Source organism: Jaculus jaculus, chromosome 7, assembly GCF_020740685.1.
Source record: "Jaculus jaculus isolate mJacJac1 chromosome 7, mJacJac1.mat.Y.cur, whole genome shotgun sequence".
Taxonomy (NCBI): Eukaryota; Metazoa; Chordata; class Mammalia; order Rodentia; family Dipodidae; genus Jaculus; species Jaculus jaculus.
The window spans coordinates 4,437,833-4,459,044 of NC_059108.1; the positions used below are offsets into that span (position 1 = coordinate 4,437,833).

At 44.4% G+C, this 21,212-nt stretch overlaps 1 protein-coding gene across 2 annotated transcripts in view; it reads right to left on the reverse strand.

Annotated features, from left to right (window-relative positions):
• Tdrd12 (tudor domain containing 12) overlaps nucleotides 1–21,212 on the reverse strand; it is an 85,688-nt gene that overhangs the window by 21,136 nt on the left and 43,340 nt on the right. For both annotated transcript variants that reach the window (XM_045154883.1, XM_045154884.1), the window contains 13 exons: nucleotides 20,850–20,926; nucleotides 19,907–19,987; nucleotides 13,659–13,719; nucleotides 13,202–13,309; nucleotides 11,340–11,525; nucleotides 9,399–9,555; nucleotides 8,814–8,941; nucleotides 5,896–6,087; nucleotides 5,408–5,536; nucleotides 4,552–4,669; nucleotides 3,844–3,983; nucleotides 3,491–3,711; nucleotides 747–846 (listed from right to left, as the gene is read on the reverse strand). In XM_045154883.1, the coding sequence (XP_045010818.1) occupies nucleotides 747–846; nucleotides 3,491–3,711; nucleotides 3,844–3,983; nucleotides 4,552–4,669; nucleotides 5,408–5,536; nucleotides 5,896–6,087; nucleotides 8,814–8,941; nucleotides 9,399–9,555; nucleotides 11,340–11,525; nucleotides 13,202–13,309; nucleotides 13,659–13,719; nucleotides 19,907–19,987; nucleotides 20,850–20,926 (1,698 nt within the window). The remainder of the gene's footprint in view (nucleotides 1–746; nucleotides 847–3,490; nucleotides 3,712–3,843; nucleotides 3,984–4,551; nucleotides 4,670–5,407; nucleotides 5,537–5,895; nucleotides 6,088–8,813; nucleotides 8,942–9,398; nucleotides 9,556–11,339; nucleotides 11,526–13,201; nucleotides 13,310–13,658; nucleotides 13,720–19,906; nucleotides 19,988–20,849; nucleotides 20,927–21,212) is intronic.

Here is a 21,212-nt window from a genome sequence, read left to right on the forward strand (position 1 = left end):
GATGACTTGTCACATCAGCCCGGGGAAGCTAACACAGTGGATAGTGACTCAAGGAAAAGAGCTAAAAAGGGAGAAAATTTAAACTCAAAAACCAAATGAAATTATCAGCAGGAATGGAAATAAAATGGCTAAATTTTAACTCAGCCATTCCAACGGCTTCTCACGTTCCTTACAGGAAGCGTCAAGGACGGCGAGGGAGGTGCTGTCACCACTGCGTTACCTCACAGCCCTCAAGTGGAAGTGCCGGCCTTGAAATTACAACTGAAAACAATCCCTAAAATTTCATCCATTTCCCAATTTGTTCTTGGTTTTATATATAAACTGGGGTCTTGTAATAAGGTATCATGTGAGGACCCATCCTTTTTTTTTTTAAATTTATTTATTTGAGAGTGGCAGACACAGAGAGAGAGAGAGAGAGAGAGAGAGAATGGGCGCGCCAGGGCTTCCAGCCTCTGCAAACGAACTCCAGACGCGTGCGCCCCCTTGTGCATCTGGCTAATGTGGGACCTGGGGAACCGAGCCTCGAACTGGGGTCCTTAGGCTTCACAGGCAAGCGCTTAACCGCTAAGCCATCTCTCCAGCCTCCATCCTTTTTTTTTTTTTTAAATCAGATTAATGGTAAGTGTGAGTTCTCACTATTATAGGCTAGTAGAAATCATAACTATGTTGTATTAATATTTGGCCATCTGGAGCATGTCGTTAACATGACCATTAGTCCTTGGACAAAGGATTATAACAGAACTCACCCTAACATGCCCAAACCCTGGCAGGACCTGGTTGGATAATCTCCTTGGCATGTCCACTTCTGGACTGATGCGATGCCGGTCAGAGCAGGTCCTTTGGTCTCTACAAAAAAGGCTACATCTTAAACTGGAAGGAAACAGTAACAGTTAACATGAATTTTTAGACATTCTTTAGAAAACTGTCTGCAACCTACATCAAAATAGCTTTATTCCAAATAGGTTAAATGTTAAGTACCTCGGTTAAATATTTCATGACACTAACAATACTTAAATCAACAGAAACAGTTCTACAACTTAATTAACTTCAAACACAGAGTTCTATATTATTTCTCTAGACATTTTTACATGCATTATTTAAGAATGCTGTCACAATATAAAGGCTTACAAACATACCACTGTAACATAAAAACAAAGGCCATTAACCTGTACGTCGGAAGCCACTCCTTAACATCACCTCCAAACCAAGGAAGAGCTGAAGGTCCAGTTTTAAAAATCAACAATCTATTTAAATGCATAGGAAAATGGCACAAATAAGCTGTTTAATGTACCATACTTCAAAAATTAATGTTACTAGTCATCTTAAAATTAAACTTGATCCAACAGACCATTAGACATCTATGCCTCACTCTCCATCCTACTTAATGGCAGCATAATGCCTGGAAGTCCTCAAGACTGTCAGGATATTCATGTCCTCCAGGGGCTTCGGAGAAACTGGTGGGCTTACTCTGCAATGTACATGGAGATGGCAGTGATGTGAAACCACCCTAAAGGAACAAACCTGCAGGATGTCAATGCTAAACGTCAAGACTCTTGCTCTAGTGCTGAGTGGAGTGCCATACAAGACAGACGGAATAAGGTAACAGACCAGCATCCCCCAGAACCTATCACCTACTTCAGTGAAGGGTACTGTGGCAGTCAGGTTTGCATTGCTGGTAGAAGTCACCCAACCAAGAGCAGCTTGCAGGGAAAAAGAGGTTTATTTTGGATAACAGGCTTGAGGGAGAGCTCCACAATGGCAGGGGAAAACAATGCATGAGCAGAGGGTGGACATCATCCCTGGCCAACATCAGGTGGACAACAGCAACAGGAGAGTGTGCCAAACACTGGCAAGGAGGCACTGGCTATAACACCCATAAGCCCACCCCCAATAATACACCACCTCCAGGAGCCTTTAATTTCCAACTGCCATCAGGTGGGGAGACTAGCATTCAGGATACGTAAGCTTATGGGGGACGCCTGAGTCAAACCTGCACAGGTGCCCATGTGGGGAGGACAGAAGGACGCTGAGAGGACGCTGGAGTGATGACCACGCATAGGGAAACGCGACCCTCGTCCCAGGTCTTGCACTCGCCACGCGGGTCAGTGTGACCCAGCACGAGCATCACCTCAGCATTCAACAGGTTCCGGATCGCACAGTGCTTCAAACTTTCAACTGGATTATGACTACTCAACCCGTATCAGGAAAAGCAACTATATCTGGAATATTAAAATGACTCCCACAAATCAATAAGAAAAAGATGCATGTCACCATTTTTAAAAATGGTAAAAATAGGGTTAGACAGATTGCTCAGTGGTTAAGGTGCTCGCCTGTGAAGCCTAAGGACCCCAGTGCCCACGTAAGCCAGATGCACAAGGTAGTGCGCACGCGTCTGGAGTTTGTCTGCAGTGGCTGGAGGCCGTGGCATGCCCATTCTGTCTTAAATAAATAAATAAAAATAAAAAATGGGAAAAGACATGCGTACAGACTTCATTCACAAAAGAGGATGATCAAATGTCCCAAAGCATATCAAAAGATATTCAAACATCATAAATCACTACAGAAACACAAGTGAAAATGACTTCACCTCTACACCCCATGAATACTAAGCACTGGTGAGGATGTGAAGCAACTCAGATTTTCTAATCACTCCTGACAGGATTCTACAACAGTCAGCCATTCTACAAGAGTTAAACATGTGCCTACCCTATGACTTCATAGTCCATTTCTTCATACCTACCCTGCAGAAGTACATACATTAATTATCTCCACAAAACCCATGTACAAGTTTATTTGGAATGATTCAAACATAATATTCCCCAAATGGAAATTAACACAGGTCTGTTCATAAAAGAGTGGATATTGTGAAATATTCATAGAATGAAAGACCAAGCCATGAAATCAATAAAATAAAATAAAGGTAATACTAACATAGACAAATGTTCAGATATTAGGTTCAATAAGAGAAGACACAAAGAGAACAAACTACAATTTCTTTATGGAACCCATCTACTTGCCCATCAACTAGGTGAATGGATTAAAAAAACAGGTGGCATGCGTGCACGCGTGTGCACACACATGTATCCAGCTATGAAAGAGAATGAAATCCTATTACCTGCAATAAAGTGGACGGACAGAAATGGAAGACATTATGTAAAGTGAACTAATCCAGTACAGGGAGGTTAGATTTGGTCAGTGCACACTGTGCGCATGTGTGAAAATACCGCACTGAATCCCATTAATACGCACATTAATCTGTGTTAATTTTGCAAGAAGCAGAACTTGTCAGTGCCAGAACCTATGGGAAGGGAATACCCTCTGGTGGACAGCACCTCCAGACAGCTGTGCAGGAACCTCTGGGTGTTCCTTCTGAGCTGAGTGGTAGTTGACGTGGGGACAGATATAGGTGACATTTCCATCAAGTAGCAGATTTATTACCTGTGAACTTCAATGCATGTTACAACCTAATTAAAAAAAATCACCGGCTTACTTGCAAAAGCCAAAAGCCTTAAGATATGGGCACAGCGGTCTTCCGGCTTTCTTGTCTTCCTTGGCTTCTAGAACCCCTTTAGCAAATTCATACAGCTCTGACGGGATTTTGGCATCTGCTCGCTCCAAGTAGCGCAGGACGCCAACAGCTTGGCTTGCATTTCTTTCCGTCAGCAGCAAGACAGATTTGGTTTTTTTACCTCCCTGTTCAGCAGGAGAACCCTGAAAATTAGGGGTGAATAAAGGAAACATTATTCATACCAATCTCATCCCAATGGAATTTGTGGGGTCTGAAATTTGCCATTACACAAAAAATGACAATGGAGGAGTAAAGATAATAAAAATCGATCAAACCTGTTCGGTTAAACTCTGAAAATGGTCAGACATGCAATACAGGCGTTCACCAAGGACTTTTGGCGAGGCGGGGAAGCTGAAGTGAACCACGCGGGTGGCGTCGGTGACGGCCAGCAGCGGGGCGCAGTCGTCGGTCAGCGCTGCAGAAAACACACGGGCTCCGTGAGCCGTGAGCCGGGGCCCTGCACTTGCAAAAGCAGGCCCGCTGCCCACCCTGCAGCGAGCCGCCGTGGCGTGGCGTGGCGTGGCGAGCTTCTTTTGTTTTCCTTTTGCAGCGCTGCATGGCAAGCACTCTGCTCCTCAGCCGTCCCTGCAGTTCTGCGCTTCAGTGTTCAGATACAAAGAAACTTCTTCCCAATGTTTTAAAAATGCCAGCGGCCAATGATTACATTCCAGAGAAAAGTGCTTGCCTTCCAGGTTGAACAAGTCTTTTTCTCTTATACACCCAGGCCTCTCATATAGTTATCACCAGAACACCTTCTAGGTGGAGGTTGCTGCCTCCCGGCCTGAGAGCCAGGAAGCAGCTGGACTCGGCTTGTGGGAACCCCACTGGAGGTTAATTCTCAATCTGAAATTAAGATCACTAATAAATTCGGAGCTAAGCCTGAGGAACAGTGAGAAAGCTAGAGAATCGGGAGATAATAAATGAAGACATGATCCCTATTACTTCAACCTTGTGTAAATATAAGTAGAAATTACAACACTTACCTAATACAATGTGAGAACCAGAGCTCAGCTTCTTTCTCCACTGTTCTAAAGTACTTTTTAAGTTAAAAGTCGTTTCTTTATGCATTTTCAAGCAAAACACTGAGTTGCTTTCTACTACCTAAAGAGGAAACCAAAGACAACTCTGTTCACAACTGGGGACCGAGGTGACTGTTTCACGCAATGAGCAAAGGCAACTCAGAATGAGACTATTACACAAATATGTTCCAAAAGTTCTGTAATTTTCACCCCTCACAACCTTGCTTTAAGTGACACACTGCTGTGCCAAAGCTCTCTCCCTTCCCCATAAGCAGCGTGCGCACGTCTGCTGCACTGGCACGCACGTCCTCACACACCAGCTACGAGGCTCTGCTGTCGCAAGGCCTTGACGCCACCCCTTCTGCTCACTGTGACGGAGAGGAAAGGGCCCTGTGGGCCTAGTTTTATCTGGCTGTATTGCTATATTTGAGATGACTGCTTATAGAACTAGATTAAACTGGACACGTCATTAGCCAATTTCTTTGGCCTTTCTGACTACATGATGGCATCTACCACGGCTTCAGTGTTCTTAAGTAATGACGCTGGTGTTTCTCCACCGAGCAGCTCCCTTCATGCCTCACCACGACAGAGCCACACTGCACAACTCCCCGGGCGGGCTGTGCCCACCTGGGTGGCTCCTCCTTGGTGCCAGGCCTCCAGCTTCCAGTGTTTCCCAGCAGGCTCTCCTTCCCTTCTGGAGGAAGGATCACCTCTCCCACCACAGTCAACTACCTCTCTTCATGCATGATTTCCTCCCACTACAGATTCAGCAACAGCTTAGACCAACTGACGACGTGTCTTGGTGTGAGGCTGGGCTCACCTTACACACAGCTTCTGTCTCAGCCACAGAGCAGGTAAAGATCAAAGTCTTTTGGGCCTGGCTTGGAACAAAATCAAGAACTTGGAGTAAAGTAGAGGTTTTTTCACATTCTAGGCAAAGATGCACTACCTGGTAACAGAAACAGATGGTTTCAGAAACACTCAAAGAACACTAGTTCCACTCCTGGCTGCTTTTTTTTTTTTTTTTTTGAGGTAGGGTCTCACCCTAGCTCAGGCTAACCTGAAATTCACTGTGTAGTCTCAGGGTGGCCTTGAACTCATGGTGTTCCTACTATCTCTGCCTCCCAAGAGCTGGGATTAAAGGTATGTGCCACCACACTTGGCTAAGTTACAATTTTAATAGAAGAGAATGTACAGAAAATTGACATAAATTCAACTCACGCTGATCTGTGTACAAATCATAGCTGTCATTACCTAGTGGCCATGACATACTATTATTGCTGGCTCTCTGAGGCCCGTCCCTGTCACCTGCTGGACGCTGCCGTAGAGAGCAGCCTCCTCCGGGGCGGTGATCACGATGTAAGGATCCTTCATAAACTCTCTGACAAGATGTTCGACATGTCTGTTCCAGTGAACGCCCACTGCTACGATCTGGTGGGGTGCAGACTCCCGGTCTTCAACCTCCACATTTTTCTTAAAGTTAGAAAGTATGGCAAACATCTAAACAAGAAAACATCAGTGAAATTTCATCTTTATTTCAAGAAAGTACAGGTTTAGAAGAACATAAAATTAAGGACGTTGTATATTTGTGTTGCCAAAGCTGGGCAAGCTTTTCTAAGGACAAAAAGAAAGGTAAAGTATCTCTTATAAATGAGAAAATGTTTAAAGTTAATAAGTGCCACAAATATATCTTGGTAGGTATGTATGATACATCTAAAAACTTTCTGTTAGAGAAAGATGAATCTACCATCCAAAACCAAGGACATAAGCAAGCAATGAATAGAACACATTGATCAATATGCACGATGTTCAACCTACGTAACCAGGGAGTACGAGCTTGCTAACAGGAGCTCTGCTTACCTCGGAGCCTGGGAAAAGCCCGGCTGAGGCTCCTGCTGGCCGGTGTGCAACATGCACAGCCCTGACAGCGAGAAGAGCTATGCAAAGCGCACCGGGACACCAGCTTTTGAAACCACTGAGGCTTTACAGAGGAGCCCACACTGTCAGTAAGAGACAACTTGACCCTGGACCCACCGTCACGCCCATGTAACGCTCTGGGTCAACATGCTGTATACTTCCAAAATCTGCTTCACACACATACAAAGTCAGTGTTTAAGGAAATGCGGCTCAGAGGTGGAGTACTTCCCTAGCACTCACAAGGCTCGGGGTTTATCCCCAGCACTGAACGAAAAAACAACATAAAAGAATTCAGTCATTAATCCATTTAATCCTGCCTAAAGAACTTTTTCTTAATATAGGCAGTTAAGGCTATAAATTTACCTCTTAGAACTGCCTTCATTGTGTCCCAGAGATTTTGGTATATTGTGTTCTCATTATCGTTTGTCTCTATAAATTTTTTGATTTCTTTCTTGATTTCTTCATTGACCCATTCATCATTTAGTAGTGTATTGTTTAGTTTCCATGATTTTGTGTATGCTCTATAGCCTTTCTTGCTACTGATTTGTAGTTTAATTCCATTGTGGTCAGATAGAATGCAAGGAATTATTTCAATTTTCCTGAATTTGTTAAGATTTGCTTTGTGTCCTAATATATGGTCTATTATAGAGAATGTTCCATGTGCTGCTGAAAAGAATGTATATTCTGTAGCAGAGACAAACAGGTACAAAAATGCACATTTGACCAGACATAGTGGCATATGCCTTTAATCCCAGCACTCTGGAGGCTGAGGTAAGAGGATCACCATGCATTTGAGGCCAGCCTGGGACTGACTAAATGGTGAATTCCAGGTCAGCCTAAAGTGACATGCTACCTCGAAAAAACAAACAAAAAAGCACATTTTTTTTAGCCATTAACATAAATTATGTTAAATGGTTTTCTTTTTTTAAAATTTTTTGTTTCATTTTTATTTATTTGAGTGTGACAGAGAGAGAGAGAGAGAGAGAGAGAGAGAGAGAGAGAGAGAATGGGCATGCCAGGGTTTCCAGCCACTGCTAATGAACTCCAGACGCGTGTGACCCCTTGTGCATCTGGCTAACATGGGTCCTGGGGAATTGAGCCTCGAACTAGAGTCCTTAGGCTTCATAGGCAAGCGCTTAACCACTAAGCCAACTCTCCAGCCCGTTAAATGGTTTTCAAATAAACTATATTATGCTTTTTTTTAAATATTTTTTTGTTCATTTTTTATTTATTTATTTGAGAGCGACAGACACAGAAAGAAAGACAGATAGAGGGAGAGAGAGAGAATGGGTGCGCCAGGGCCTCCAGCCACTGCAAACGAACTCCAGACGCGTGCGCCCCCTTGTGCATCTGGCTAACGTGGGACCTGGGCAACCGAGCCTCGATCCAGGGTCCTTAGGCTTCACAGGCGAGTGCTTAACCACTAAGCCATCTCTCTAGCCCTATATTACGCTTCTTAATATGATTCAACAGTGTATGGCCAATGGTGATCATGTTAAACAACTAACTGCAATACATAAGTTATAAAACTGAACATAAATGACGATATTAATTATATGTGTCAACAAACACAAGCATTAAAAAAGAAAAGGGCTGGGGAGTGGCTTAGCAGTTAAGGCGTTTGCATGCAAAGCCAAAGGACCCAGGTTTGATTCCCCAGGACCCATGTTAGCCACATGCACAAAGGAGCACACATGTCTGGAGTTCATTTGCAGTGGCTGGAGGCCCTGGTATACCCATTCTGTAGCTCTCTATTCCTCTCCCTCTTTCTCTGTCAAAGAAATAGACATTTTTTTTAAAAAAAGAAAGAAAATACTCCAAAGCAGAGCAACTTGTCTGAGTGTCAGCATGGGGTATTATGTTTGTTCAGGTGCTCTTCTAGATCTCCAATTCTTTAAATAAAATTGTTATTTCCATAGTCAGAAAAGTATTAATTAGACATTGAACAAATCTCCTTGGAAATGTTTGCTCTTTAAAGAGGATTTTAAGCCAGGCATGGTAGCACACGCCTTTAATCCCAGCACTCGGGAGGCAGAGATGGAAGGATCACTGTGAGTTCAAGGCTAGCCTGAGACAACACAGTCAATTCCAGGTCAGCTTGGGCTACAGTGAATGAAACCCTACCTCAAAAAACAAAACAAAACAACAAAAAGAGGACTTTAACATTAGGAAGGAAATTTCAGATAAATGGTCTCTCTTCTAAACCATAGACTTTGAAGAGAATTTATTTCAGGTTAACCAACTGACTTCCCACTGCGTTTCGGAAGCACTCATCTATCAAGGATGTGTCTCTACATGGGCATACTCACTTGCTCGTTAGCTTCACAGAACAATACGTGCACCTCATCCAGAACCAGGTGACAGAGTCTAAGAAACAGCAAGCTTTGATATGTGAGTAGTCTCAAGAGGCTATGTGGGGTTGTGATGATCACATCACCTGTATTTTAAAAGAAAACACAATTAGGTTCTTCTGCAAGTTTTCCCAATACTTCTTTCACCAAGACTCCACATCCTTTTCAGAAGCCAGTTCTCTACTCAGAAGGGACAGACAGGCCCTGTCTACCATGGCTGAGCCCTGTGGACTCTGAGTACATCCTGGCTCCCTCAGGCTCTGCTCTCAAGGGCTGGAGATTTCCTCAACACTGTTCTTAGCATCTGACAAACAGTGAGTAGTCCACAGAGGGTGACAACTGACTGGAATAATGTAATTGTCTCAGGAAACCAGTGAAGACCAGGCGTTTCTCACCAGCACCCACTGGTAACTAACAGCGAGATGAGCACCACTGCCACCGACCACAGCACCGCACAGGCCACGTCACCCGAGTCTCAGCCCTTCCCTGTCAGATTCACTGTCTTACGCAGAGAAAACCACATGGCTTGAGAAAGATGCTTACACCCCTTTGGAAGCTTCATGTTTTTGGCTTCATCTTTGTGAAGTCCAATTGTTAACAGCACCGGGTGAAGAGGCCTGGAGGACATGCTATAGTCTCCCAATAACTCAAAGATAAACTGGGCCTTTTTCCACCCAGGACACACGATGACTGCAAGAGGCTGTAAAGAAAAACAAATTCAAGTAACTTCAAGCAGTAGTTAGGAGTCAAGCATAACACATGTGAGACACCCAGACCATAAGCACTTCCTAAATGTTTACCTATCTTCATAATCACATGGGTCTGAAAGATGAAAGGGTAATCCATTACAATAGGGTTAGAAACACTGACCTAGATTTTCTTAGGCTTCAATGAAAGCACATTGCAAATAATTTGGCCTCAAAGCACTCTTACAGGGTAGGGCCAAGTATTCTTCATTTCACAGGGCAGAATCTGAGGCACAGAGATGTTAAGTCAGTTGCCTGAGGCTAGCTACACAGTTAATACATGGTGGGATGTGAACTTAAGAAGTGTGCCTCCAGATTTCTTGCTCCTAAGCAGCAGGGAGCCTTAACTGGCCACGACATCTTCCTTAGAAGATGCAGCCTTCTGTTGTCTACCAGCCACAGATCCCCCTGAGGGCGCCCTATCCCCCAAACACCTTCCTAGACACATGCTGCCTATCAGCTGAGACAAGCCTGGTCTTCTTTTAGGCAGGTTCAGTGAGAGCCAGCTTCCACACAGGCCTGCAAGTCAAACTATCCATGGCAGCGAGAAGCAAGGGAGACACAAGAGCGAGGCCCAGACACCCTTTGCTCCCTCAGCACGAAGTATGCTTACCATACTAAATCAGCTGGGCTCAGCTGCTGCCATACGTGGAGGGTGGGCAATACAAATCCATTTAATTTATACATAATAAGCAGTGTTGATGGAAATCATCCAATTGCATGGCAGGATTAAGAAAAGCAACCAGTATCCTTTCTGTCTGCAGCTCTGGGCACTCATCCTTGCCACCATCTCCCTCCTGCTGCTCGGTGGGGCCATGTGCAGTGCATCCTTACATCCTGCATGCCAGGACTGGGATAGAGGTGTGACCCACTGTCCTGACAGCCGAAACTCAGCAATGCAGAAGCCACTACTCACCACCATTTTGACCTTACAACCCATCTCTCCCCTTCCTATCATCTTTTAGCTACTTTCAGGTGATTACACATGAGAAAACTAAGATTATAAAGCAGTGTGATGCTATAAAATAATGTAAAACATGTAGGACAATAAAACTTAGCCTCTAATTCCACATCCACCACTTCTCAGTGGCTAAGAGTACATCCCAATCCCTGTGCACACACTTCATGCTCTCATTCAGAACACGGTAAGAGCAGTACAGGCCTGTCACGGATGCTTGTCCTAATAGTTATGTGAATTAAGATCGGATCACCTGATAAGCTCAGCACCATCTCTAACACAGTGCTCTTCTGCACAGCTGGACGCCACACAAATGGAGGCAGGCTGGGAGCCCCTGGGAAACTTGAGGACACAGAGAAGAAAAAGGCTACTTCCTCACAGGCAGGACAGCTGTCGCTGTTTTGTGAGACGGGGGTCTTGCTATGTAGCCTAGGCTAGCCTTAAACTTATGCTCCTCCAACTTTATATTTTAAAAAGTATTTTGTTTTCATTTATTTATTTGAGAAAGAGGAGGAGAGAGGGAGAGTGGGCATGCCAGGGCCTCCAGCCACTGCAGATGAACTCCAGATGCATGTGCCACCTTGTGCATCTGCCTTATGTGGGTCCTGGGGAATCGAACCTGGGTCCTTTGGCTTTGCAAGCAAGTGCCTTAACTACTAATCCATTTCTCCAGCCCCAAAGTGAATACTATAACATCAACTTTACCAAAAGATTGATTGTGTCATTTGAAAGTAAACATTTAATCCACTTTACTATGAAACAAAATTGTTTTGAACTTACTCCATTTCTACTTGGCAATGACTCGTAGCAGCCCCTTATTTGCAAAACTGTGAGCAGCGGGGGAAGATATAACAGCGGGTCATTCCCACAGTGAGAAATGATGACCGCATCGCAGCCACGTGCAATGGGAGGCCAAGAGTAAGACTCAGTGTGGTTGGGTCCTGGGAACTTATTTCTTTGAAGAGCCTGTAAGAATGAAAAGAAAAGAGGTAAAATGAACAAATACTCTGTTTCACAACTCCATTCATGCCAAAAATCAACAAGCACACATGGCTCATTCTGGTTTTCTCTAAGACCTACCTTAGGTCTCCACACATCTTTTCTTTCTTTCTTTTTTTTGTTTTGTTTTTTTTTTTTCCCCCCTAGAAATCCCATTTTCACATACTGGACTTCAAATTTTAACCTTAAGCTCTTTTTTCCTTCTGTTTTCATACTTTTACTATTTTGTTTTACTTTCCGTTTGCTTCAATTTTATGCCTTGTAGTATCAATATTTAAAATTTTTTTTGTTTATTTTTATTTATTTGAAATCAACAGACAGACAGACAAAGAGGCAGACAGAGAGTGAGAGAAAGAGAAAGAATGGCGTGCCAGGGCCTCCAGCCACTGCAAACAAACTCCAGATGCATGAGCCCCCTTGTGCATCTGGCTTAGGTGGGTCCTGGGGAATCAAGCCTCGAACCGGGGTCCTTACACAGGCAAGCGCTTAACCACTAAGCCATCTCTCCAGCCCCAAGTATCCATATTTAACTTCTGAGAACCTTTTATTTTCTGACTGCTCCCCACTTTGTGGTTTTTGAGACAAAACTTCATGTTGCCCAGGCTGGCCTTGAACTCCTCATCCTCCTGCCTCCACCTCCCAAGTGCTAGGATTATAGACATGTACCATCACACCCAGCTTTTCCTTATTTTTAAAATTTAATTAATTTATTTATTTGAGGGAGAGATAGAGAAAGCAGCAGAAAGAGAAATAGAGAGAGAGAGAGAAAACGCACAAGTAAGCAAGCACCAGGGCCTCCAGCCACTGCAAATGAGCCCAGACACTTGAGCCACTTTGTGCATGGCATTATGTGGATTCTGGGAAATTTAATCCAGGGCATCAGGCTTTTCAAGAAATCACCTTTAACCACAAAAGCCATTTCTCCAACCCTTCCTTACCTTTATTTTTAAAGCGTACCTTACTACTATTAAATGGATGTAATGTCGTCGTCTTCTCTCTTTCTCTCTCTCTCTCTCTTTTTTTTTTTTCGAGGTAGCGTCTCCTTCTAGCTCAGGCTGACCTGGAACTCACTCTGGAGTCTCAGGGTGGCCATGAATGCACAGTGATCCTCCTACCTCTGCCTCCCAAGTGCTGAGATTAAAGGTGTGTGCCACCACGTCCAGGAAGAAAACTTTTTAAAGCCAGGAAGGAAGAGATGAGCATGTGAGACTAAGTGAACAAGGGAAATGACAGATTTATAAAGATATTGTGGAAAGAATAGCTGAAAAGCCGTTACAACTGCACTAGAAGCATGTTACTTCTTCTGAGTCCTCTTTCAAATGCACATTAAAAAAAAACTTACTTCAGAACAGGATTCTGTTAAACTGACTTCTCCACAAAAGAATTGCTCACAAAAGCTTTAAAAAAAGTCTTCAAAAGCTAAGAAATTATTCAGTGCAACTTAGAACTTTATTTAAAAAAAAATCCTTTTGTGGGGCTGGGAGTGTGACTCAGTGGCACAGCATCGGCCTAAGCTGTGCGAGGCCCCGGGCTCCCCCAGCAGCGTCAGAGCAGGGCAGGGCAGGGCAGCGCAGCGCAGGAAGGAGCCTGCGCGCTGGACAGGGCGGTGCTGTCCAGGGGCACGGTCTGCAAGGCGCGCTCACCTTCTTCAGGTCTGGAGACAGCGGTGACCTGTCCACGGTCAGGCAGGGCTCAATTTTGTTCCGGAGCACGACACCAGGCTGAGGCGCACCTAGTTTCAGCTTCTGCAACTAAACAGCACGAGTGTTAGCCAGCCTCAGCCAGGTCGGCCTGAGTGGGCAGGAAAGTACCAAGAGCTTTACAGAGAAGGAAACAGACTGACGTAAGAGCCTGGGTTTACATGCTCACAAAAACACATACCCTCCCCCCAAACAAAGCCAGACCACTTGTCATCCAAATACCACAGAATGCTTTCTCTGCAGTAGTCACTCACTAGATTCTGTGGAAATCATGACTCAGGGAAAGGCCCCATCGTAGGAGAAGTCTGGAGGGAGAAAGGCAGGAGGAAGCAGAGGAAGAGGAACAGTACAAGAGTAGCAGTTTTCTCTCCTGTTTAGCCTGGTTGAAAGTTTGTAATACCTGTTGCAGATCAGAGATCCCATCAGCTCTCAGAGGATCAGGATTTAAAAACTGCAGCAATCTGTAAGGTAGTTAAAATTAAACTTTGAAGAAGAAAAGCATTTACATTTACTCTGCTGAGCTATTAATTTTTCCTTCTGAAGGAGTAAAATGACCATCTAACCCCATCTCCAGGGAACATGTATGAAAAAAGTGCATGTTCCATTTTGCTTGATTCAATAAGGTCCAAGGGCCACAGAGGCCATGCCAGGTTCCAGCCTCCCACTTGCAATCCTGGGCCTTTGGCAGGGCTACCCAGCCCTACCACCACCAATGTCCTGTACAGCGTATCTGAAAGGGGATTTAACCAAACTTAGGATTCATTGGCCTACTTCATTAGCTTTATTTTACAATGAGAAAAGACCAGCCCTTTACCAACTCTGTTAACACAGAGGAAAAAGAGTACGCAGCCATTTTTCTTTAGACCCAGCCCCAACTCCAGTATTGTAAGGACCTGTGGTAGCATCAGAAAGCCCACACACCACTTTCTACAGTGGGAGCTGGGGGAAGAATGTAGTGATTGAAAAGCACACATCAGATTGCATTCTTCCTGAAACCCCAACCTGTCAATGGATTTTTTTTTTTTTTAACACAAAAGGCTCAAGGCTCAAGGCTCGAGTAAATAGATAAATAAAATATGCCACAGCCATGAAAGAGCATCTTGGCATCTTATTCAGACACATTCTTGATACATCAGAGAAGAATTTTTAAAACATTCTGGCAGGTAAAGGAAATCAGTCACCAAAATCCACACCGTGTCTGTGACTGTTTCTACATAATATTACAAACGGGAATATCCAGAGATAAAAGTAGATTCATGCTTTCCAGAGGATGAGGGGATCATGAAATGGAAAAGTGATGGCTAATAGATACAAAATTTTAGGGGAGGTGACAAAAATGATCTACAACTAGATTACTTACAATAGCTGCATGGCTATGGATATACTAAAACCACTGAACCCTGTACTTTAAAGGATAAATGCTATGGTAGATGAATGGTATCTTAAGCTATTTTTAAAGCCACAATGAAGGGAAAGAGCCAGAGGAGACAATACTGCAAATATAATTTTAGAAATGGAAACAGAGAAATTACAATCGAATTAGAGCCTGTCACTGAAGAAGCAACATTGTTTGCACAGAGCAAATTCAGCAGTTGAGGACCAGTACCATGCTCCTAGGCTGTGGCAACATAACAAAGGGCTGAACTAACGTGGGCCACGACAGTCCAATGCCAGACACCCTGAAGATCATGGCTGACTCTCTGCAAAGGAGCAAGCAAGCAGAGCTTTGAGTAAAGGCGCAGCCAAGGGTGACGGGACCTGGCTGACAACAGATAAGTACTTAAGCCAACAGGCAAAGCTGAAAGAGCCAGCAGCCGGCTTCTACCAGGCCGCACCAAGGACAGCCTCGAGCTGGACTACCTGGGGGATGAGGGACAGCAGGAGTCTTCCCTAGAGTCTGACCCAGCCCCTGAAAGCAGAGAGGCAGAGGTCAGCAGTCCTGCAGCAGGTCAGCATGTCCTGCAGCGAGCCTCACACGCAACATCCCACTCAACTTTTTAAATTTTAATTTAGTTTTTTCTCAATTTTTAAAACATTTTCCATGATTAGAAAAAATATCCCATGGTAATACCCTCCCCCCCCCCCACTCAACTCTTGATATGCCTAGTTGGCCCACTAGTCCCCTGGGTGCACACGAGCAAATAGTCAAGGAGTACAAAGCCTCTGAGGAAAGCCTCTACACAGACAGAGACAAGAACTAAAATCAGAAATGCAACGGCTAGAATGGAAACAACACAGCCTAATGACAACTCCACTCCATAATGATCTGCACCTGCAGAGAAAACGTCACATACCTGAAACAAGGCCAGGACACTGTAATAATGAATCTTGGCGGTAAACCTGATTGCACTTGAGAAGTACTCTGAGGAATAGTGAAGCCCACCCTCTGGGTGTATCTGTGGAGGTCTACCACACAACTGGCATACCGAACAGCAAATGAGGGGGAAGACCAGTCCCAAACATAGGCCATACTGTTCTATTGGGTGGAATCCCAATGGGATAAAGGCAGAAGTTCACCAGAGGAAGTATGTGCTCCCTCACTGTTTCCTATCCACCACAAGATGAGCCACCTCACTCTTCCATATCCACACCAAACACCTTAGTCAGTCATAAAGTACCCCCCCCAGCACATGTAGTCTCTGTCAAAACCTTCTTCAAGTAAGGCTTCAGGGAGCCACTTCCAGCCAAGTGGAGTGGAAACGCATCTGTAACACCCCGCACGCACGCAGCACAGCTGGTAAACTTGGCAACATGTGAGACACTATGTCTCAGGTCCAACAGAAGGTTCCTGGTCATCTCCAGAGGCCCTCAGCAGAACAGAGTGGGCTCTCTTGGACACCTAAGAATCTCTAAAGAGAGATTTGCCATATGAGCCACCATATTCTCGACGCACATCCCAACTTCCCACCACTTAATCCAAAGCACGCCAAAGGAAAAAGGGGTATGTAGTCTAGAATAGGGATCATGACGCACTGGGAGGTGAATTCCTCCTGAATTTACTGTGATTTGAGATTTTCCATATAAGTTACATGATAGACAATAAATCTAGGGAAAAAGAAACAAGAGTGGCTGTAGGTAAGGAAGGAAGCTATAGGTTTCCAACAGAGGAGGCTGGATGGGTCCGTGGCAGGGAGGTGCCCTCAACCGCAAGCCAAGACTTCAGCCACAAACCGAAACTTTGTTGCCAGTGCTGCTGTCACTCAGGCAGTCACGTGAGACCTACCGCGTCAGTTACCATCTAGTTGCTGGTCTCTCACTGCTGGAACGAAATACACAACCAAAATCAGCTGAATGAAAGAAAGTGCTTTTCAGCAGGGTCTTGAGGGGCAGCCCAGAGCGAGAGGCTCATATCCCATTAGCAGAGAGGAAGCAGTGAGAGATGGGCGCCGGCGCTCAGTAGTTTTTTTCCTTCCACACAGTCCAGGACCTCCAGAGCCCATGGAATGGCAAGCCCCGTTGGGGTGGGTTCCTCAGTACATAGTCAGGCTTTCTTGTCAGAGCAACTAACCCACTTTGGGTACCAATTTTCTGTTAATCTAATCTAGAAAATCCTTTAGCAGATTCCTAAGAGATTTATTTCCATGGTGATTCTAAATCTTACCAAGTTGACAATCACAGATGAACCTCACACCTACTGACCACCCTTGAGGAAAGAAGGCCCCTCTGTCTTCTGTCACTACAAGGGCCAGAATCAAGGACACAGCTCCACCAGGCCTCAGGCAGAGTCATCAACCCCAGGGCCTTCTGCTCTGGTGTTCAGGAGTGTAGCACCGTCACCAAGTTTGCTCATTAATTTCATTTGTCAACTTGGCAGGATACAGGATCACCATGGAAACAAATCTCTGGGCACAACTGCTAGGGACTTGCTGGATTAGATTAACCGATGTGGCAAGAGCCTCTGCGCTGAGCTGCACCATTCCACAGGCTGAGGTCCCGGACGGTGCAACAGGGAGACGGCTGGCCGAGCCCAGCATTCATGCTCTGCTTCCTGACCGGGGAACATGACCGGCTCTGCTGCATGCTCCTGTTGTCATGCCTTCCACATCATGCTGTAACCTTGAACGATAAAATAAGCCCTTCCTTACTTAAATGGCCTTTGTCAGGTACTTTTCATAGCAGTGAAGAAATAACTAACAGAAAACTGGTACCCAAAGTGGGTTTGTTGCTGTGGTACGTAAACCTGACTATGTACTTTGGAACTAACTTACATAAGGAATGTGGAAGAGTTTGGTACTTTGGGCGAGAAAATCCCCAGAATAACATGCACGCTTTTAATCCCAGCATTCGGAGGCAGAGGTAGAAGGATCACCAAGAATTCAAGTCCACCCTGAGACGACATAGTGAATTCCAGGTCAGCCTGGGCTAGAGTGAGACCCTACTTTGAAAACACCAACAACAATAAGAAAAGAATAAGAGAGAGAGAAAAAATAATCCCCAGAAGAATGAAAGAAGAGTTTACTGGGTCATTCTGGCTGGAATTTGGAAGAGAAGAATACTGAGGGAAAAACACAAGGAGGAGGCCCAGATCACGGAGTTACAGAGGGGAACAAGGATTCGATCAGGGACTGGCCTAGAGAGTTCATGTTACATACTGTCAGAGAAACTGGCTGCATTCTGCCTGTATCCTCAGAACGTGAATGACACTGAACTCAAAAGTAATGGATTAGGACTGGAAAGATGGCTCAGCAGTTAAAGGCACTTGCTTGAAAAGTCTGATAGGCTGGGCTCAATTCCCCAACACCCACATAAACCCTGATGCACAAAGTGATGCATGTGTCTGCAGTTCATTTGCAGTGGCAGGAGGCCCTCACTCTCTGCTTGCAAATAAATAAATGAAAATAAATTTACAAGTAATGGATTGATTTGCTCAGTGGAGGAAAGATTACAGCAGAGCAGCTCTGGGCTGGTGCTGTGAAGCAGCTGTTCACTGTTAACGACACGAGCACTGCTGAAGAGGAACAGTCTATGCTGCGCTGGGGAAGTCGGAGAGATGCCTGAGGTTTTGTGAAACCTCCTCCACCTGCGGCTCCATCTCATACAAGTCCACAGTTGTTTAGGAAGAAAGCACAGACTAAAGGGGCTCCCTGCTGGAGCACTACTGTTGAGCAGGTGACTCACCAAGGTGAGCCTGGAAGGCCCTGAGAGGCTGCTTACAGCCACGGTCCAGGGGGCAGCCTGCACTCCAAGCTGGCCTATGAGCGCGGCAATGTCATACATGTGGTACGGGTTTGGGAGCCATGAAAGATGCAAGACTGACATGGTCATGGAGTACTGCGGCTGAGAGCTGCTAAGGCCAGATATGGCAGGAGGTTCCTGTAAGGAGGCCCTGTGAGGTCCCTGCATGAAGCTATGAAGGAGATCCCGGGCGTCACAGAGAAGCCCAGGAAGCAGAGATGGGGGTGTGATGATTCCATCACAAGCCCCACATGTCAGACACGGAACGGCAAGGTCTGAAGTTTGCTTTGGTCTGATCTCTCCTTGCTATCCTCTCAGTCCTCCTCTGTGAACTGTGAATGTTTTCTTTGTGCCCCACTACACTGGAAGTATGCGACTTGTCTTTTGATGTTTTAGGAGATCACAGTTACGAGACTGTGTGTCTTAGAAGAGACTCTGTACTTGTATTTTTTAAAAAAATATTTATTTATTTATTTATTTGAGAGCGACAGACAGAGAGAAAGACAGATAGAGGGAGAGAGATGTACTTGTATTTTTGAACACTGTTTAGGATGTGAAAGACTATGGAGACTTCTGAAGCTGGACTGATTGCATTTTGCTTCATGAGATTGTCATGAGCCTACTCGAACAAGGAGTGAAAAATAAATACCTTAAAAATGATATGTTTGAGTGTCAGGTTGACAAGAGGTAAGCTTGGGATGGTTAATCTCATTGGTCAATTTGACAGGATTTAGAGTCAAAATGGAAACAAAGCTCTGGACATGTCTGTGAAGGGTTTCACAGGTTAAGATGACTGAGGTGGTGAGATCCATGTTGAGTGGGAGTGGCAGCATTTCACGGGCTGGGTCCTGGGCTGGAATGAAAGGGGAGAACTAGCGCAGCACCAACACTCACCCTTCTGCTCCCCGATTACGGGGCCATGGGCCGGGCTTGCTCCACGCCCCCGCAGTGCCCTTCCTGCCATGCAGACTGCTCTGACCAACTGCAGGCTGAAGTGATGTCTTCCTACCCAAGCTGCTTTTGTTTACTGTTTTTTTTTTAATGGAGTGGTGTTGCTTTCTTCCCTAGTTTTCTGAGTTAAATAGATCCACCTCCCACTTCTTAGAAATGGAGTAATAACTTCATTTTATATTTTAATTCACAAAGTGTTTTAATAGCCCTACTTCTGATTTTTTGTGTGTACGTGTGCATGTGCAGCATGCGTTTGAAGGTTACAAGACAATTACTCCCATTTCTTGTCAGAACTGTCCACCCACTGACAGAAGCAGGACTCCTTGTGCTGGGCTAAGACTTCACACAGACCTGATCCCACCCTAAGTCAACCTCAAAGCCTATCACAGATTTACTGGCTGCTAAATTTTTTTGAGGCATGAAGATTTGAAGTTAACAACAAAATATGTAAATTCTTCATATTTCTAAGTTTTATTACAATCATTTCAATAAACAATTCAGGCCAATGGGGAGAACCCTTACTTTACACAGCCATTCTTCTCATCACAGTCCTTCTTCCCAATGGACTGAAGTGGCTTCTTGTTTTGCATCTGACTAAAAGCACTAGAAACCAAAACACATCAAAAATCTCATCAAATTTGTGACCCTATTTGTCCCAATCCTGCAGATAGCTTCATTTTCTAGGGGAAGAAATTTAGGAAATGCCAATGAGAACAGAGGCTCAAACACTACACATTCAGCCTTCTGCATCTACAGGCTCTACATACGTGCATCCAACCAATTGTAGATTTAAAAATCTGGGATGTGCCAGGCATGGTGGCGCACACCTTTAATCCCAGCACTCAGGAGGTAAGGTAGGAGGATCTCTGTGAGTTCAAAGACACCCTGAGATTACATACTGAGTTTCAGGTCAGCCTGGGCTAGAGTTAGACCCTACCTCAAAAAAAAAAAAAAATTTGAGAAGAACAAAATTGTGTCTGTACTAAACATGTACAGATATTTTCCTTGTCATTAATCACCGAATACTACAGTACCATGGCTACTTACATAGCATTTATATTCCATTAGTCTTTAGAAGTCATTTGGAGATGTTTTAAAGTATCCAGGAGGGGTATGTTTTAAGTAAATGCTATACCATTCTCAGAAGTTTAAGACCATATCATTATCCAAAGGCTCTGGTCAACTTAGTATATATATTTTTTATATTACTTATTTATTCAAGAGAGTAAGAGAAAGAGGAGACAAAGAATGGGCGCACCAGGCCTCCAGCCAACTCAAAGGAATACCAGGCGTATGTGTCTCCTTGTGCAGCTGGCGATATGTGGGTACCAGGGAAACGAACTCGAGTTCTTACACTCTGCAGGCAAGTGCCTTACCCGCTGAGTCATCTCTCCAGCTTCCTAAACTGCACTTTTTTCATGTGGTAGGGTCTCACTCTAGCCCAAACTGTATTTTCAAATCATACCTTGCTGCTGGAATATCTGGATCAGCATATATGGTCACACCTCTTTTGGTTGGCCAGTACAATGAAGAGTCAACACACTGTAAAAAAAAAAAAAAAAATTTAAAGAAAAAGGACGAGAGAATATGCATGCACTAAAAGATTAATACTCTTTTGGAACCAAAATAAAATGAAAATTATTTTTCAAACAGCAAGCAACTGGTATTTCATATACTATTTAAAATGTCATGCAATTACTTTCATCTGACTTGTCAAAAGACTGGCAAGGTAAATTAGAATTAAAATCAACTATCTGAATGCCCATAATCCCAGATGTTCACACTATTGTTTTTAAAGACTCATTTTATTGAGTCACAAAAAAACAAA